The sequence below is a fragment of the Corvus kubaryi genome, unplaced genomic scaffold (genome assembly GCF_017639235.1).
Source record: "Corvus kubaryi isolate FWS band 111438036 unplaced genomic scaffold, C.kubaryi_AGA036_p1.0 37392, whole genome shotgun sequence".
In the NCBI taxonomy this organism is placed as follows: domain Eukaryota; kingdom Metazoa; phylum Chordata; class Aves; order Passeriformes; family Corvidae; genus Corvus; species Corvus kubaryi.
This window is the reverse complement of record NW_024581131.1, coordinates 2,960,308-2,976,300: the sequence shown is the minus strand read 5'-3', so window position 1 is coordinate 2,976,300 and position 15,993 is coordinate 2,960,308. Positions and strand designations below refer to the sequence as shown.

The 15,993-nt window shown below is 42.2% G+C and overlaps 2 protein-coding genes and 1 long non-coding RNA gene across 7 annotated transcripts in view; 2 read left to right on the top strand and 1 right to left on the bottom strand.

The window, feature by feature from the left end:
• ABCC8 (ATP binding cassette subfamily C member 8) overlaps positions 1-6,155 on the top strand; it is a 74,241-nt gene extending 68,086 nt beyond the window's left edge. Inside the window, exons 36-39 of the mRNA XM_042038335.1 lie at positions 672-775; positions 1,583-1,716; positions 3,028-3,090; positions 5,533-6,155. Of these exons, the coding sequence (XP_041894269.1) occupies positions 672-775; positions 1,583-1,716; positions 3,028-3,090; positions 5,533-5,670 (439 nt within the window). The 3' untranslated portion in view covers positions 5,671-6,155. The remainder of the gene's footprint in view (positions 1-671; positions 776-1,582; positions 1,717-3,027; positions 3,091-5,532) is intronic.
• Positions 77-11,077, bottom strand: LOC121669418. Of its 5 annotated transcripts, none has more exons than XR_006017756.1 (5): positions 10,272-11,077; positions 10,061-10,110; positions 8,657-9,117; positions 4,714-4,856; positions 77-2,907 (listed from the first exon to the last, which is right to left on the bottom strand). It is a non-coding gene; the product is annotated as an uncharacterized LOC121669418 (long non-coding RNA). The 5 variants fall into 5 exon arrangements; XR_006017753.1 differs by having other exon boundaries at positions 8,657-8,878; XR_006017755.1 differs by having other exon boundaries at positions 8,657-8,871.
• A 42-nt stretch (positions 11,078-11,119) lies between these two features.
• On the top strand, positions 11,120-13,090 carry KCNJ11 (potassium inwardly rectifying channel subfamily J member 11). Its single transcript, XM_042038337.1, has one exon. It carries the CDS (start codon positions 11,217-11,219, stop codon positions 12,417-12,419), a length of 1,203 nt encoding a protein of 400 aa, XP_041894271.1. The 5' UTR covers positions 11,120-11,216; the 3' UTR covers positions 12,420-13,090.
• Positions 13,091-15,993: the final 2,903 nt, after the last annotated feature.

Below are 15,993 nucleotides of genomic sequence, written 5' to 3'. Positions count from 1 at the left end.
ATCAACTTATTAAAAAAATATATTTAGGCCAACATCGATCCTTCACAACTCGTACAACAGGAGTAAAACACAAAAATTGTGTTATGCACCATTGAATCTTTTATTGTCATTCCATATGTCAGTGTAGTATGATGTGAGATTCACATTTGTTGCTGTCACTTCTGGGCCACAGCAAGCTAAAATAATGTTCATCTGTTCATGAATCCAAGATTTTTCAGTTGCAGTGAAGACTTAAATTTCATAATGCAGTATGAGGCTTGATTATTCTGTTAATGTTCCTATAGCAGTGAAGAACAAAGAGATACTGTATTTAGAAAGAGAGAGGGTAGAATTTTGGCCTTTGTTAAAACTGAATGTTAATTTAAAATGAGTACAGTCACAGCTTTTTTGAGTAAAACGAGCATTTCTTTAGTTTATACAGAACATAATAAATTCTAAAACCATAAACAGGAAGCTTTTCCCTTTCTGCTCAACTGAGAGTCAAAGTTTCATCTTAATCACATTGACATAAACGTTGACTAAGACTGGAAAATTCAGTGGATTTATACCAATGAGAGATCAGAATCAGGCCTAGATCTTCAGCACAGGATTCTCAGTATCTGCACACTAAAAGAAGAAATCCATTGCAGCAGTTTCTGCTGACTGATGTTCTTGAATTACCCACGATGCAGGTTTAACTTGGACCCTGAGAAGAAGTGCACTGACAGCATGCTCTGGGAAGCACTGGAAATAGCACAGCTCAAGCATGTGGTGAAGGCACTACCTGGGGGCCTAGGTAATGAGACTTCCTTTTGAGACTATTGTTTCCAGCATTCACAATATTCCTGTTTCACACTTATTTATTAAAAGGGTAGTTGATGAAGAAAGAGCTTTTAATGTTTACGGAAGGTGACAAAAAAGTGCCTGCAGGCAAATGTGCTATATCTGTATAACTCTTTTACCAACTGTACCTGTGAGGCAGAATCCTCTTTCTTTTCAAATCAGTGGTAAAATTATTTTATTTCAGTATGTCTTTTTTATGAAGCACTGAGGTTTATGGGTCTTGGGAATTCAAATAAGGTGTCAACAAATCAGGTGTTATCTAGAACACGATCTTCTGTATTTTCCAATAGTCAAGTCCAGGGAGGAAGATTTCTAAAGCTTCAAGGTGTGAATTATTTGGCCATGCAGGAAAAAAAAAAACAAAAAAAACCCCACCAAACACCTAACAAGATACAAGATACAAGCACAAAACCACCAATAAACCCCCTTAAAATGGGAAGTTACACAGCCTTAGGGTAAAGAAGTGATGGATGCTGCTTTGACTGGGGGTGCAGTGTCCTACACTGTGCATGTTTCAGAGAAACTCGAACATCCTTAGCTACTTTGATGTCAAACAGATACAGAGAATATAGTGAGACAAAAGTACTCGTCGTTTTGAACTTTGGAAGTAAGCAGGGAAAAATGTGTCACCAGCAGCTGTAGGCCTAGGAAATATTACTTTATGCTGAAAGTGAGACATTGTTTTCAAAGCATATCTTCTGATCTGACCTTCTCATACACATATCCCCCATAAACAGTGCTTTTGCTGTATCACTTCCAGATGCAATAGTCACAGAAGGGGGTGAAAACTTCAGCCAGGGTCAAAGGCAGCTGTTCTGTCTGGCCAGGGCTTTTGTGAGGAAGACGAGCATCTTCATCATGGATGAAGCCACAGCATCTATTGACATGGCAACAGTGAGTTTGGAGTGTTTCTGATTTCCTTTTCCTTGAGGGGGAGACAACTGGTATGTGAAGAAAAAGGTGGAAAGCAATTCTGTCTATTCTTTAATATGCTTACACCATATTTAGTGCAGACATATTTACAAGCCCAGGTAGTTGTGAGTCATTGCTAACAGATGTAAAGAGCTTTTAAACCATTTTTCTAGGGATTTAATAGTTATTCCAGAACTGATTGCATTATGAAAATAAAGCGTGTTATTTTAATTGGCAGTTGGAGTTTCTAAAGTAAACAAAGCTTGGGATGGTCAGTGAAGGGTGAATTGGTAAGTGACAAGTTTCCCCAGCATGGCTGACAGGACAAGTGAAGAAGTTAGAAGGCTTGAAAGTAGAATCAAGGAAATAAACACAGGCACAGAAAGGACATAGTGGATTATTGCATTAATTGCCTGGGATTTCTAGGCAGATGTTAAAGCATCCAGTAATAGTGCAGTGACTGGGTTTTAGCCAAATAGAATAGTATATTTTTTTCATCTGTTATGTTTTTACAGGAAATATTTCAGTCTTCTTTCCACTGTAAGTAAAGAACATAATTGGAAGGGTTTGTTAGAACAGCTACAATTTTTAGTTCAGTAAAATGTTCATGTGTTGAGCTTCAGTAAGGGAACTGTAGTGCATGCAGCCCAGTTAAAATACATTTTGAATTTTGATGCATTGAGAATAGAGTTCCTCATTTGAAATACTTCTCTAAAGAGCAGATAATAGCAAATGAAGGTCTCTGTGCTCGTGACACTTCCAGGCAGTTTGGAATGCAAGAACACATCTCCTAAATAGCAAAGGATGAGTACTTATTGAGTGAGAGCTATGTATGTTAAGGCCATCTTAAATATCCTCTCCACTGTTAAATATGCCAGGTACAGCACAGTCCCTTGCTTGTCCCTGCCATCCCTTTGTGTTAGATGTCCCCCCTGTGCTGGAACATTCCTGGGCTTGCAGTGGGGTGAAGGACGTGCCACAGAGGTGCCGGCATAGGCAGCCTGGCAGCACCCAGAATTCACCTTGGATTTCCTCACTGTAAAATGGAGGCCAGGATAGCAGGAGTTTGGGGCCAGAGCACAGCTCTGGTGTCTGCTGAACCCCCGAGGCAGTGGGAATGGCAGGAGAGACGAGGCTCTGGCTTAGTTCTGGCACGTCACTGATTTTTCACTTCTGCAATAGAGGATAAATACAAGCATGGAATAGTCAGTGGTTACTTAAGCCTTCTTAGTGTCTGTGTCTATCATGCAATTTCTGTGGTTTGAAAAGCACCTAATGTTTTTCCTTCCCTAGGAGAACATTCTCCAGAAGGTGGTCATGACTGCGTTTGCTGACCGCACTGTGGTTACAATTGCAGTAAGTACAATCCCTGCTGCTGTTCTCATGCAAACAAGGAGCAGAAATGCCCCATTAGTCACTTCTTGTCAGTGTTAATATGTGTTAATTAGGCCATTCATCTTTTCTTTTTATGTGGTGTTTAAATGTAAGCTTTCTTTTCCATTTTTAAATTTCTTACTTAAATTCATGAGTAGCTTCTTAAATGTGTTGCATGATGTTAAGTCAAATTACCTGTAAAGGTACATAGTCTAAGTATGCTGTCTATCTTCTGTTTCCCATTTTAGGCTACTTTAAAATACCATTTACTTTGACTGCTGTGAAACATAAGAATAAGTTTCATCAAGCTAAAATAATCATTTAAATAAGGACAAGTAAATACACATTTCAGGGAGGTGAAATGAATTCAGTATGCTTCTTAACATTCAAAAATTCAACGTAAGAAATGTATGCTCAGGAACCTCTGAGCATCATTTATTTTCATCTAGTAAATGTGTAATAGAAAACCTGATTTATCTTATGGTATCCATCCAGTGTCTCATTATAAAAAAGCAAAGGAATCTTAAGCATGACATTTCCTGATTTCTCTGCATGAAAATTCAGAGTTTCACTGCATTCTGGATTTATGTATCTTTTTCAGTCTGCTTGGGGAGAGGCTGAAAAAGCTGTATTAGTCTTTTACTCCCTTAGTGAGTTTTAAACTGCACAGTTCAAACAAGCAGCATCTTGTAATAAACTTATTTTGAATGTTTTTACTTCCAATTGTGAATGTGGTTTACAGCAGGTGGGTTTGTATTCCAAATGTTCTGTAGTAGAAACCTAACATAGGGGGTTTGTGGGATGGGTAGTGGTTTTGGGGGGTTTTTTGCTTGTCTTGTTGGAGTGTGGTTTTGTTTTGTGTTGGTATTTTTCCCAGAGAAAGCCATATATTCCTAAATTCAGTTTAGGAAGAATAGGAATAGTAGGAGTTATAGTACTGGCTCTCTATAATCTTCTATGTTACTCACAATTACCAGGGTGGCAGCACTGATTGTGTTACACTAAAAGAGATCAGACAAGGGCAGCAGGTTAAACTGGAATGTGATATTTCAGTCCCCTTCCCCTGCCTATGGACTGGATAAATGTCATAGAAACTGCAGAAGAGATGAGATTTGTAGATGCCATCAGTGGTTATTGTATGGAAAATCTGGCTAGGAAAGCCAGAGAAGGAAATACAAGATACTGAGGATGCCCAAGACTTGATTAGGAACCTTATGGGTGAAGAGCAACTGTGTAACAGCAACCATAATGTTAAGAGATTAAACATCCCTGCAAGAGTAATGCAGACCCAAAAGATCCCATGCAGTTGTACTTAAGGTTAAAAAGTGGAATTCTGTCAATATGAAGAGGCTTGCAGAAAACTAAACCCAAAACTAAATGATGAGGGGAGAAAAAAAGCTAAAAGAACCAGCAAAGGAGATTGAATCTGACAGGGATTATGGAAATTACTGAAGCATTTTATTTTAAAAAAATAGATGGAAACAATGCATGCTATTTATTTAGGAAATGCTTGAGTTAGGACAGAAAAATATTGTATGGATAAAGAAATAAAAGAGATGATTAGAAACAAGAAGGCTGAACTCAAAGTCCACAGTTCACACATACCTTGAATATTGTGTGTAGTTCCAGTCTCCCCATGGCCGGGACAACACGTTACAACTAAAAAATGTTGAGAAGCACAGGATGATTTTGGAGATGTTGGATTTGCTCCTGAAGGGGAGAGGCTGAGCAGACCAAGGCTCTTCTGCCTGGAAGGAGGACAATATAAGAACATGAGAGAGGTCTGCAAAGTCACAAGGAAGGGGGCATCAGATGAAACTCTGAGCAACAAGGCCCAGAGCATACAAAAGGAGGGAGTACTTGTTCATATGGCAGGCAGGAAGTATGGGAAAAAAATTTCCAAAGGATATGGATGCAAAATGATTGTGAAAGCTCAAGAGAAGACATGGCCCAAGTCTTGTAAAACTGACTAGATGAGCTTTCTAAATAGACAAACCACACCAACTCAGGAACCACCCCAGACCCAGATGTAATCCAGGACTGGGAGAATTCCCAACTTCCCACAGGCAGTACCTGTTCCTCAGGTGCCCATTTCCTACTCTCTTGAGCAGTTCCTACTCTGCCTGGCTGCCTTCTTTTGGCACCACTTGATAGCAGGACTCTGGGCTGGGGACATTCTATTGGGAACTCACAGGACTCTTCATACTGAAGCACTTGTGTACTTTTTAGGTCCTTGAGTATCCACCTGGCTCTTGCTCTGTGTATTTATCTGCAGTATTTGCACAGAAATTAGGATGAAAAGTAGGATAAGTAGCCTTAATCAAACTTGAACTTCATAGGAAAATTCATTTGTGGAAGTCTGTCGCATCCTGGAATATATTGAATAGATCCACTGATTTGGTATTTTGTTTATTTGTTTTTCAGCACCGTGTGCACACGATCCTCAATTCAGATTTGGTTATTGTAATGAAGAGAGGGGTTATTTTGGAATATGACAAGCCTGAGGTTCTGCTAGAACAAGAAGACAGTGTCTTTGCTTCTTTTGTACAAGCAGATAAGTAATAAAAATAAATAAAGCATTTTAGAATACAGTTTTATTATTTTCTAAAAATGTAAAATACCTGTAAATAAATACTATTTCATAATAAATTGAGCTTTTCCTTTTTTAATAAAATGAGCCATTTTTTCCATCTGAAGCATTAAGGAACTATCTGTGTACTTTACTTTTTTGTATACAACTACTTTTTATTTGCTGCCAAAGAATCCTGAAATATAGTTGAAAACAAACTACATGGGTGAAATACAACAGGATACACATCAAGCAAACATAACCAGCATGGAGGTTTTTACGTAGCTCTCAACCCTCCCCCTGTCATTTATTAACATGTTATTTTTTACATGTCATAATCCTACTGTAGATAATGCTCGTGACTGACTAAATGCAGAAGGAAAAATTATATACCAAAGGTATTTCTCAAAAGCTTGTATCTCTTTCAATCAAATGACTCTGTAAAGATTTAATATCTAAATATAAAACCTATAAAACACTTTTTATACTGTGGTTTATTGATAGTGCCTGAGTTGTGCTTTAGACTCTCCTTTAATACCGTCTAGAAATTAATCACAATCTGATTCTATCTTTATGCCCACTGTATACTATTACACTGATTCCAAGCAGGATGGAGCCAGCTCCCTCCCAAACTGTGAAGAAGCTCAAAGGAGGCAGGCTGTGATAAAGTATCAGTGTTTAATGTACACTGTTTCCAGACCAGTGCAGATGTACCAATTCATCTGGAAATTATCCCTCCAAGTCTGGTAAATAAACAGTATTAAACCTTTCACTGTAGCTCAGGGCCACAAGAGCTTGACTCATCATCTCCTAGTTTCACATATTTCACCCAGTGCCGTGCTGTTTCTAGATTTACTGTGACCCTTAGCAATAAATTCTGTATACTTAAGATGACTTTTAACCACTGAAATTATCCTAATTTTGCTAGACAGCTACTTATCCCTGCCCTGTGAGAGTCATTCTGGGATTTTTTCATTAATAGAGGGTTAGAATGTCAGTAACCCAATGGAAGGCTACAATGCGTTTTTCACCATTATTCTTTTTACAGCAAGGTTGCCTTTAGGTTTTTTTTCTTTTTTTGTTACTTCCCCTGTTTGAAGGACTCCTAGCACTTATGAGAACTCTTTATCTTTTTTTTTTCCTCTCTCTTAAGCCTGCTCAATTAGTTTGGAACCTGTTTTTAAAGGCTTTATTTTCTAGAAAAAGACACCTCTGTTCTCATAGGATATGTGATGTTTTAAGGCATTACTTCTAGCACTTCAGCAGAGCGCCAGGGAAGAACTGTTGGTGCTGTTTAAGTTTTGTTACCAGTTCCAGAGCAGAGTATTTGTAGCATCTGCCTGCTGGTTATTTGGGCAATAATGAAGGGCAGGTAAGTGGCAGCAGAGGAGAGTGTAGAAAGAACTGTGGTAAAAGTCAGGAGGTCGGATATGGTGATGCAGATGAAAGGCATGAGCTCAGTCATTGCCTGCTACACTTTGAGAGAGAAATGGACAGTTGGGAGTCTTCTCCTCCTCCAGGGAATTGTTTGCTGGGCACTGTCCAAGAAAAAATGGCTGCAGAACTATTGGTGTGTTTTTACCCTGGAATACCAGGCTTCCATTAAGGCTGAGAGAGAAGTGGGAGCAGAAGGGCACAGAGCACATTTCTGCTACAGCTACTGTGTGTGCTGTCTTCTGGCTTCCCAGTACTGGTCTAAGGCAGGACCTCACCCTGTAAAGGCTTGGGAAAACACTGCTCTGCAGGGCACCTCAAACTCATGCTGCAGAGGCTCTGCAGCCATCTGTGGAAGCTCCTAGATTCTAGTGGCAAGGGGAGAGATGCAGAGAAGTGAGGTTTCTTGTGCTTTTAATTAAGTGCCTGGGATTTGACACTGCAATTTGGACTCATTCCTATTCCACAAGCTTCTGAAAACCTTACCCAGAAGGGAATGCAGGGGAGGAAAGGACACAGCATATTGCTAAGGAGGCTGTACTCTATCTTGCAGTATTAAGAAATTAGAACTCAAAGTAAAAGTCATACATTTCCATTTTAAATGGGGCTTGTATTTCCCAAAGCAGCATTGCAGGAGAGCAGGGTGAGTTTGTTCATATCCAACAATTACTTGTCTTTTTAATGGTGCCACACTACTGAATCAGTATGTGTGAACAGGGGGGCTCTTAGCTGCCACTTGGACAGGACATTTCCTCAGCACATTTTATATGGTCTTGTTTAAAAGGGGCCAAGTCCCAGGGAGTTCCTGCCCCTAACTCCAAAGGGTTAAGGTTAAGAGTCTCACCAGTGACCAGAAGCAGTACCCAAGAACATTATTCTGTGGTGGTGAGGCTTGATGACATTATCCAAGTCAATAAACCTTGTTGCCACGAGATAGGCAGCCCAGGAGTCGCTGCTAAACCAGCTTCACAAATGTGTTTGTATGGCAGTGAAGCATTGCTAAGCAAAGGGCTGTACTGAAATGGCTGCAAGACAGCGCAAGCCAAGGCCAGACTTTCAGTTTTCCCCAGGGATAGGACCCATCTCAGTCCCAAAGGTGTTAGGGGATAGGCTGCCCATGGAGATGCAACCAGAGGGGGGTTTTGTTGCTTTGTATAAATGCTTCAATTATAAAAAAACCTTTGTAGTGTTTATTCCTTTGTCTTAGTGTGGCCAGGAAACACAGCACTGCTGCTTCCTCAGCCCTCTTCCCAGCCCTGCTCATGCCTTCCCCTGTGGCTTTGCAAAACCAGCTCCGATCTCTTTCCTTCTGCCTACCTACTCGTACTGCAAGGTGATTTGTGAGGCTTCATTTCTGTTAGACTAACACTGTGTAGCCTCTGAAGCTTTACTCAGCTTCTAAAGGCAGAGTAATAATATGGCAACAACTAAATTTTAATTTGACAGTTATCATAAGATCTTGTTTGATAGCCATTAAAATTAGAATAAATTGGGGTGTGGGGAGTTTTGAAGTGTAAAACATATTTTGTGGGTGGAAGAACTTACCCCTCACGATTCAGTACTACAGAGTGGGATTGTTCATTCCTGTGAGCCCAATTTGTTCAGCAGCTCTTAATACAAATATGTTGGCTCACTCAGAAGATCTGTCACTTTTTTCTTTTAAGTATCTGTCACTTGATCCATGAAGACAGGGCTTCTTTTTATTCTGCTCTCGAAATTCTTCAGCAGAAGCCACTTGCTTTGCTGTCTCATCTCAGCCCCTAAGTGCTCAGAGGTGAAGAAAAAGACGTAAGTGGCAAATGACAGTCCCATTACAGAAGTGGAAACAAGGAAACACTGTTTTAGAGAGTTCAGGATTCCTAAAAGCAGCGTGGTGAGTGTGTTCATAAAGCACCCCTCCCTGGGTCGTTCGCAGCACCAGGCAATGCAGCAATTCACTCTTCCTTTAAAATCCTCTCCCCCGACACAGGCTTTCATCCATTCTACATTTATGGAGGTACCGCCCTCTGGAGGAAAAGGTGCAGAGTAAGACCACGGTTAGACAAGAGCAAGGAAAAACGGCACAAAAGTCAGGACTGCCTCTTGAATCCCTGTGTCCATGTCTGCAAGGGTGTAAAATGCTGCCCGTGAGCTGCATGGCGTTGTACAGCCTGTGTATGCTCACTGCAAAATGCTGGGAGTAGAACCTGCCATCAGCTGCAGAACTACACATCTGACAAGTAAAACTTAACTTACTTCATCCTTTTGGGGTTTGGGTTTGGTTTTTTTTTTAATGTTTAGAAAGAAAAGCATTTTTAAAACCACAAACTTTTTAAGAAATTAATTGTATATATAAATCATGTACTTAAACTGAAAGTGTAGGTGCAGGTGACATACTCACAGAAAGGACACAAAAGGAGTCTAGGAGACAAAGGGATGCAGAGAAAGGGGAAACACCTTTGGCTAAGCTCAGTGGCCTGGCAGCCACGTGCCAGGGCACCTTGTTGCTATTCTAGCTTTATTAATTGAAGCAGCAAGGAAGATGAACCAGAACAGAAAAAATCCTGGAGTATTGGATTCCCTGTAAAAGGAATTGATGTGTGGAAAGACATGCCACTATTCCTACATAAAAAGTAGAAATGGTCTAAAGTAATAGTAAACATTTAATTACAAGACCTATAACGACTGCTCGGAGAGCTCAGAGTGATTACTTCAAACTACTATTCCAAAATCCCTAGGTGGGCTGCTTTAAGGAGCTGTAGGTGGTGAAAGTTAATTTCAACCCCAACTGGCTGACTCCCAGACATCAACTGGACAATTGCCTTGCCCAGGGAATCAGTGCCAAGAGCTGTTTACAGTGTGTACCAGAGCCCTTAGAGCCAAAACTGAAGGGAAAGTCCATGGACACGTGTCGTTCAATTAGAAAATAAATAATCACAAATCCATTGGTATTAAAGAAAAAACTCTTACCCAGAATATCCAGGCATGCTCTAGCAACTCCACAATGTTGGTGGTCTAAGCTGAAATAGAAACAAAATATTGAAACCAGAGGAAGTAAACACATCAATGAGAATATTGCTGTTTACACAGTGGAGAAACCACATCAGAATGTCTTTAAATAATGCATCTTGTCAGGAGGATACATCCTTATAGGCATGCCCATGTATGTATTTATACCCACAGAGACATCGCCATGTCCTGCACAGGTTCTAGCTTCCTGCCTCCCTTTGTTGCTTTTTCTGAGGATTTTGATGCCTGTCTGGAAGGTCATGACACTGGGGGTTAACCCTTTGCAGCCAGATCTTCTTTTTTTGCAACTTTTGCTGCTGTTTGGACTGTTTTCCTGAGCAGCCACAGCTCACATCATTTCACGGTCTCCCCTGTGCAGAAAAAAAAAAAACCAACCTTGTTTATTCTAAATAACTCTACCAAAATTTTAAGTGGGATTGAACCCCTTTAGTTTTCTGTTTAGCCATTACATCCTTGGATTTAGCTTCTTCAAGCAAATTTCCTACTGCCTGCCCGATTTATCAAATGAATGCTTTCCTCCTACTTACCGAAAGACATGCACGTGAATTTCAGTTGTTTATTATTGTTATTGTTATTGATATTATTTTACTGTTATATTACTACTATTGTTGTTGTTGTTATTATTATCATTGTCATCATTATTATTATCACAAATTCTTATTTTGAAATTGGCCAGTACCTTTATTTTTTCCCTCCCCCCCATTTCACGGAATAATCACCCGACATGAAGCCACGGCATCCCACAAAGGAGCCCCTGTTAATGGAAGGCAGCAAATCCGTCCTGAATCAAATGTTTACATACAAACCGCGGCCCGAAACCCTTCCTCTGGAGGAAAAAAAAAAAAAAAACAGAGGAGAAAAAAAAAAAAGGAGGGTGAAAAGGTAAAGAAACGCCCCCAGCTCCGGCGGGGAGCGCTCCCGGGCCGGCTGCGGCAGCGGGGGCTGCGGCGGCGCCGCTCCCCGCTCGACGCCGGGCGCGGCCGCGGCGCACACACGGACACGGGCAGCACCGCGCCCCGGCCACACAGCCCGGCGCTCCCGCAGCCCCTCCGCCCGCCCCCCGCTGCCCGGGGCGGCGCGCAGCGGCGGCGGAGCCATGCTCTCGAGGAAGGGGATCATCCCCGAGGAGTACGTGCTGACCCGGCTGGCCGAGGATGTGCCGGATCACGCCCGGTACCGCGCGCGGGAGAGGCGGGCGCGCTTCGTGGGCAAGAACGGCGCCTGCAATGTGGCCCATAAGAACATCCGCGAGCAGGGGCGCTTCCTGCAGGATGTCTTCACCACCCTGGTGGACCTCAAGTGGCCGCACACGCTGCTCATCTTCACCATGTCGTTCCTCTGCAGCTGGCTGCTCTTCGGCATGGTCTGGTGGCTCATCGCCTTCGCCCACGGGGACCTGGACCACAGCACCCGGCTGCAGCGGGACCCCGCGGAGGGGGCCGTGGCGTCCGCAGCCGCCTTCGTGCCCTGCGTGACCAGCATCCACTCCTTCACCTCTGCCTTCCTCTTCTCCATCGAGGTGCAGGTGACCATCGGCTTCGGGGGGCGCATGGTGACGGAGGAGTGCCCGGCCGCCATCCTGGTGCTGATCGTGCAGAACATCGTGGGGCTGGTGATCAACGCCATCATGCTGGGCTGCATCTTCATGAAGACGTCGCAGGCCCACCGCCGGGCCGAGACCCTCATCTTCAGCAAACACGCGGTCATCGCCCTGCGGGAGGGCAGGCTCTGCTTCATGCTGCGCGTGGGCGACCTCCGCAAGAGCATGATCATCAGTGCCACCATCCGCATGCAGGTGGTGAAGAAGACCGCCAGCCTGGAGGGGGAGGTGGTGCCCCTCAACCAGATCGACATCCAGATGGAGAACCCCGTGGGGGGCAACAGCATCTTCCTCGTCTCCCCACTCATCATCTACCACGTGATAGATAAGAACAGCCCCCTCTACGACATCTCCCCCATGAACCTTCACCACCACGAGGACCTGGAGATCATCGTCATCTTGGAAGGGGTGGTGGAGACCACTGGCATCACCACTCAGGCCAGAACCTCCTACCTGGCGGATGAAATCCTCTGGGGCCAAAGGTTTGTGCCCATCGTGGCAGAGGAAGATGGGCGATACTCGGTGGACTACTCTAAATTTGGCAACACAGTGAAAGTGCCCACCCCGTCGTGCACTGCCAGGCAGCTGGAGGAGGACAAGAGCATTATGGACACCATGCCACTGTCCCCTAAAGGCACAATAAGGAAGAGGTCTGTCAAGCTAAAGCCCAAGTTTACCATAAGTGATGAGCCTTCCTGATGCCTTCTGACTGGGAAACTCTGTTAGGGCTTTGTGTCTGAAAAGATCTCATGAACTCAAAACACTGAGGTGGCCTCTAAGTTTTTTTTAAAATTCAGGTTGGTAGCACAAGGTATGTTCTGGTGTTATTTATTGTGGGGAAATCTAAAGCTAATTATATTTTTTTAAAGTTGTGAGAGATTTCAAGCAGAACTGGGAGTAGGGAAAATCATGGTCTGCAGCTTTAAATTTCAATTCAGACTATTTAATTGCACGATCATTCTGCATTGATTCAACTGCAGGTAATAACACATTTTCTCAAAAAGTAAATGTATATTTATCCTCAGAGATTGCAGTTTTTAGGGTCTTGCAGTGTTCGCAAGTCAGTAGTTTTTAACTGGTGGTTTTTTTCCTAACTTGAACAATCAATATAGCAAAATAAAATATTAATAATTGATAAAGTAGGCTGGATTTACATGATAACAAAAGGGTCAGACAATGACACAAGACCAGATCTGGAAGTGTCTATATATTATACTGTATGTCTCAAAGAAATTAACTGCTGGATTTGTGTCATCCATATTGTGTTGTATGGAGCCACTCCTGCCACATGCAGTATGAAATGTATTTGAATATTTACTTTTGTTTATTTTAAAAGCCTTTACACTTCCAAAATAAAACATTCAGGAATACCTTTTTGGACTGTACATTTCTGAGAGTAAGCAATGCTTTGCCTTTAAAAGAAGTAGCAGATAATATACAGTTGAAATGAATTAGAAATAGGAAAAATGTTGCATTTTAGTTTCTAAATGAAGAGAAGCAACATTCCCCCTCCCCGAGCCACATGGCAATGAGACACTCAGTATAAAAATTAACCTGTCCCTTGGGTCACGGTGAATTCTGCTAGATAATCAGGGAATAAAAATAGAATTACATATTTTGAATGAAAGGGCAGTGCTGAACGCTGAAAATATATCTGCATGCAGTAGGGAAAACCTCTTACTCCTTTCCCTTTTGTAAGAGAAGCCGAGGTTTTTGTGCTTAGGGGAAGGAGGGGTGTATAAGACAGCGTGGTCACTTCTGGGATGCTGTGTCACAAAACATACTCCTGCTGAGGAAATGATTCCCTTTCCAATCTCATGCTGACCTCCTTATGCAGCTGGTGCCTGCGTTGGTTTTTAGCTGAATCCAAGATCTGTCATTTACCAGCAAACATGAAGGAGCCATGTTCATTCTCTCCGTCCCACAGTGACAGCAGGAGCAATTCCCCTTCACCCACAACTGCAAATCCACTCTCTGGAGATCCTGGTAACAGCAGCATGTTTATTTCTGCACAGGGTTATTAGGAGATGGCACCAGTATTAACTGCATGGCAAACTGCCACCCCGGTAAAAAAAATGTAACGTCCAAATAAAACCTAAATAAGCATCACAGAACTGGTCCAACACCTGGTTGCACTGGCTGTGCAGAGAGGCACCAACTTACTTTAAACATAATTATTCAAGGAGGATCTAGTGTCAAGTCTTGTGTGTTCTGTAGTTCACAACAGACACCTGAAATGGTTTGTGTTGGCAATAATATGGCAAATTTCTGATGCCTTGTCAATGTAACTATATGACAAACTCATTGAAAAGGGTAAGAAGACCTCCATAGTGACTGTGGAATATTTTCAGGCATCTATAATAAAAAAAACTGATGTTTGGGTGAAATCAAATATTGGCTTAAAATTAAAAAAATATTTGTTATATTTTCACTGTTCATGTATTTCAGTTTGATGAAGCATCATCAGACTGTCCGTTACAGGAATAAATGCCTGCTCAGTTTCCAAATCCCCAGTACACCCATATTATTCTGTGAACAGCTCTGAAAATGTGATATGAGTTGCACAACAGAATGACAGTAAAACTAGCGTTAGCAAGTAGCCAGCAAAGAAAATTCGGAAAGGCACATTTTTATATTTGTAATCATAACCCCCCCCCCCCCTATTTTTTAAAATAGGGCATGATTAAATGCCTTACATGATTACATTTCTTCTGTAACACTGAGTTTATTTGTCACATTATTTTCTGGCTTTCCCTTTTACTTCCCCTGTTCCATCTCCCATTACCTGTCAGAGGGCACTTACAGTAGAGCTCCCTGCATTTCCAAGGCACCTTTGTTCTTTTGAAAGTTCATTGTTCTTGATCACTTGCCACAAAACCACTGTTCAGTTCTCACAAGAGTCATACACAAAATATTAGTTGCCTTTTTGACTTGAAATGTTTGGTCTCTCCATAGTTTCCTTAGTGCCTTATTTCAATGTGTAAGATTCACTTTAAGGTTCTCTCACTAAACTTCCTCAGCTCTGCTTGCATTTTAAAGCTCTTCTCAAGATTTGACCTAAATGTGAAGCAGTTTCAGCAGCAATACCATGCAACTATTTTCAGGAACTGATGCAAGCTTCTTTTTGCCTCAGGGAAATCTGTGAAGCTGAGAGGTGGAAAATTCTCTTTGTTCCCTGTGAGATGGGAGGGGAAAGATGGGAAGAAACAGTTTCTGTTCACTGGGCTGCTGTCAGGACCATCTTTTATGTCACTTCTTTTTCAAAAATCTGCCTGATTTTTCTGAAGTCTTGCAACAAAGAGGCATCATAATATTATGAGGAAGGCAGGATTTGTGCTGTTAAAATCACCATAGTGAATAATTTGAATCAAAGTGCTGGTGATTTTGAATCTCGGGATTGTTGTGATATGAAATCCTTCTGTTCTTTCACCATTTAAAATACTCAAAAGCATTTTGGGTGCAGAGCAAGGAAGGATGAGTATTTATTTTGCACTAGGGATATTACATCTTTTGGGGGATCCTTTCTTTTTGTCATTACTAAATATTTGGGAACACTGGTGTCTGAAATTGTCCTCCCTCTGCTGACTGCCCCCATTCTGTGTAGGAAGGCTCTGAAGAAGGCGTCAGTGCTATCATTTTACACAGAAAAGTCCTCATTCTTAGCAGTGAGCAAACGCTGTGTTTTCCATAGCTGAACTCAGAAGTGAGTGGGCTTCTGAACTTTCTTTCTCAGCCTACGTCTGCTTTTTGGTAGGTGGTATCACAGTTTGGATCCTGCTGAGCAGCCAGGGAGAGCTGTGGCTCCCATGTGTCCTCTGCACAGAAAGTGGTGTGAGGGAAGCTGGGGGCTACATCACCTGCTCGGGGCTTGCCCTGGCTGAGGTGTGGACATGGACACGAAAAATAGGAAGTGTAGGTTTTGTGATGTGACCCAGTGATGAGTTTCCGCTGTGGCAGAACCAACTGAGTCTATGGAATTGCCTTTTCTGTGCTTCAGGAGACCATTCTGAGTTTGTACTCACAAGTTCACACTGTTCAGTGCTTTCGGATTGGAGTTTGTGGAGCTGCTTGGATGGAGAGAAGGATCACAGAGCTGGTTAATCAGAAAGGGAGGCTGGAGAATGCTTATCTTATATGCTGTAGTTTTAAAATACTTGTAGTTACTGCTGGTGAGCCACTGGGCATCTCAGTTCATGCTGCATGTCCTAATGAAATCAAAACATATGTATACAATATTAGATTGTAACAAGGTCCGACTTTCTCTCTTTATCCC

What these genes read in the sequence shown, in the direction of transcription:
- KCNJ11 (XM_042038337.1), top strand. Translation starts at nt 11,217, where the DNA reads ATGCTCTCGAGGAAGGGGATCATCCCCGAGGAGTACGTGCTGACCCGG.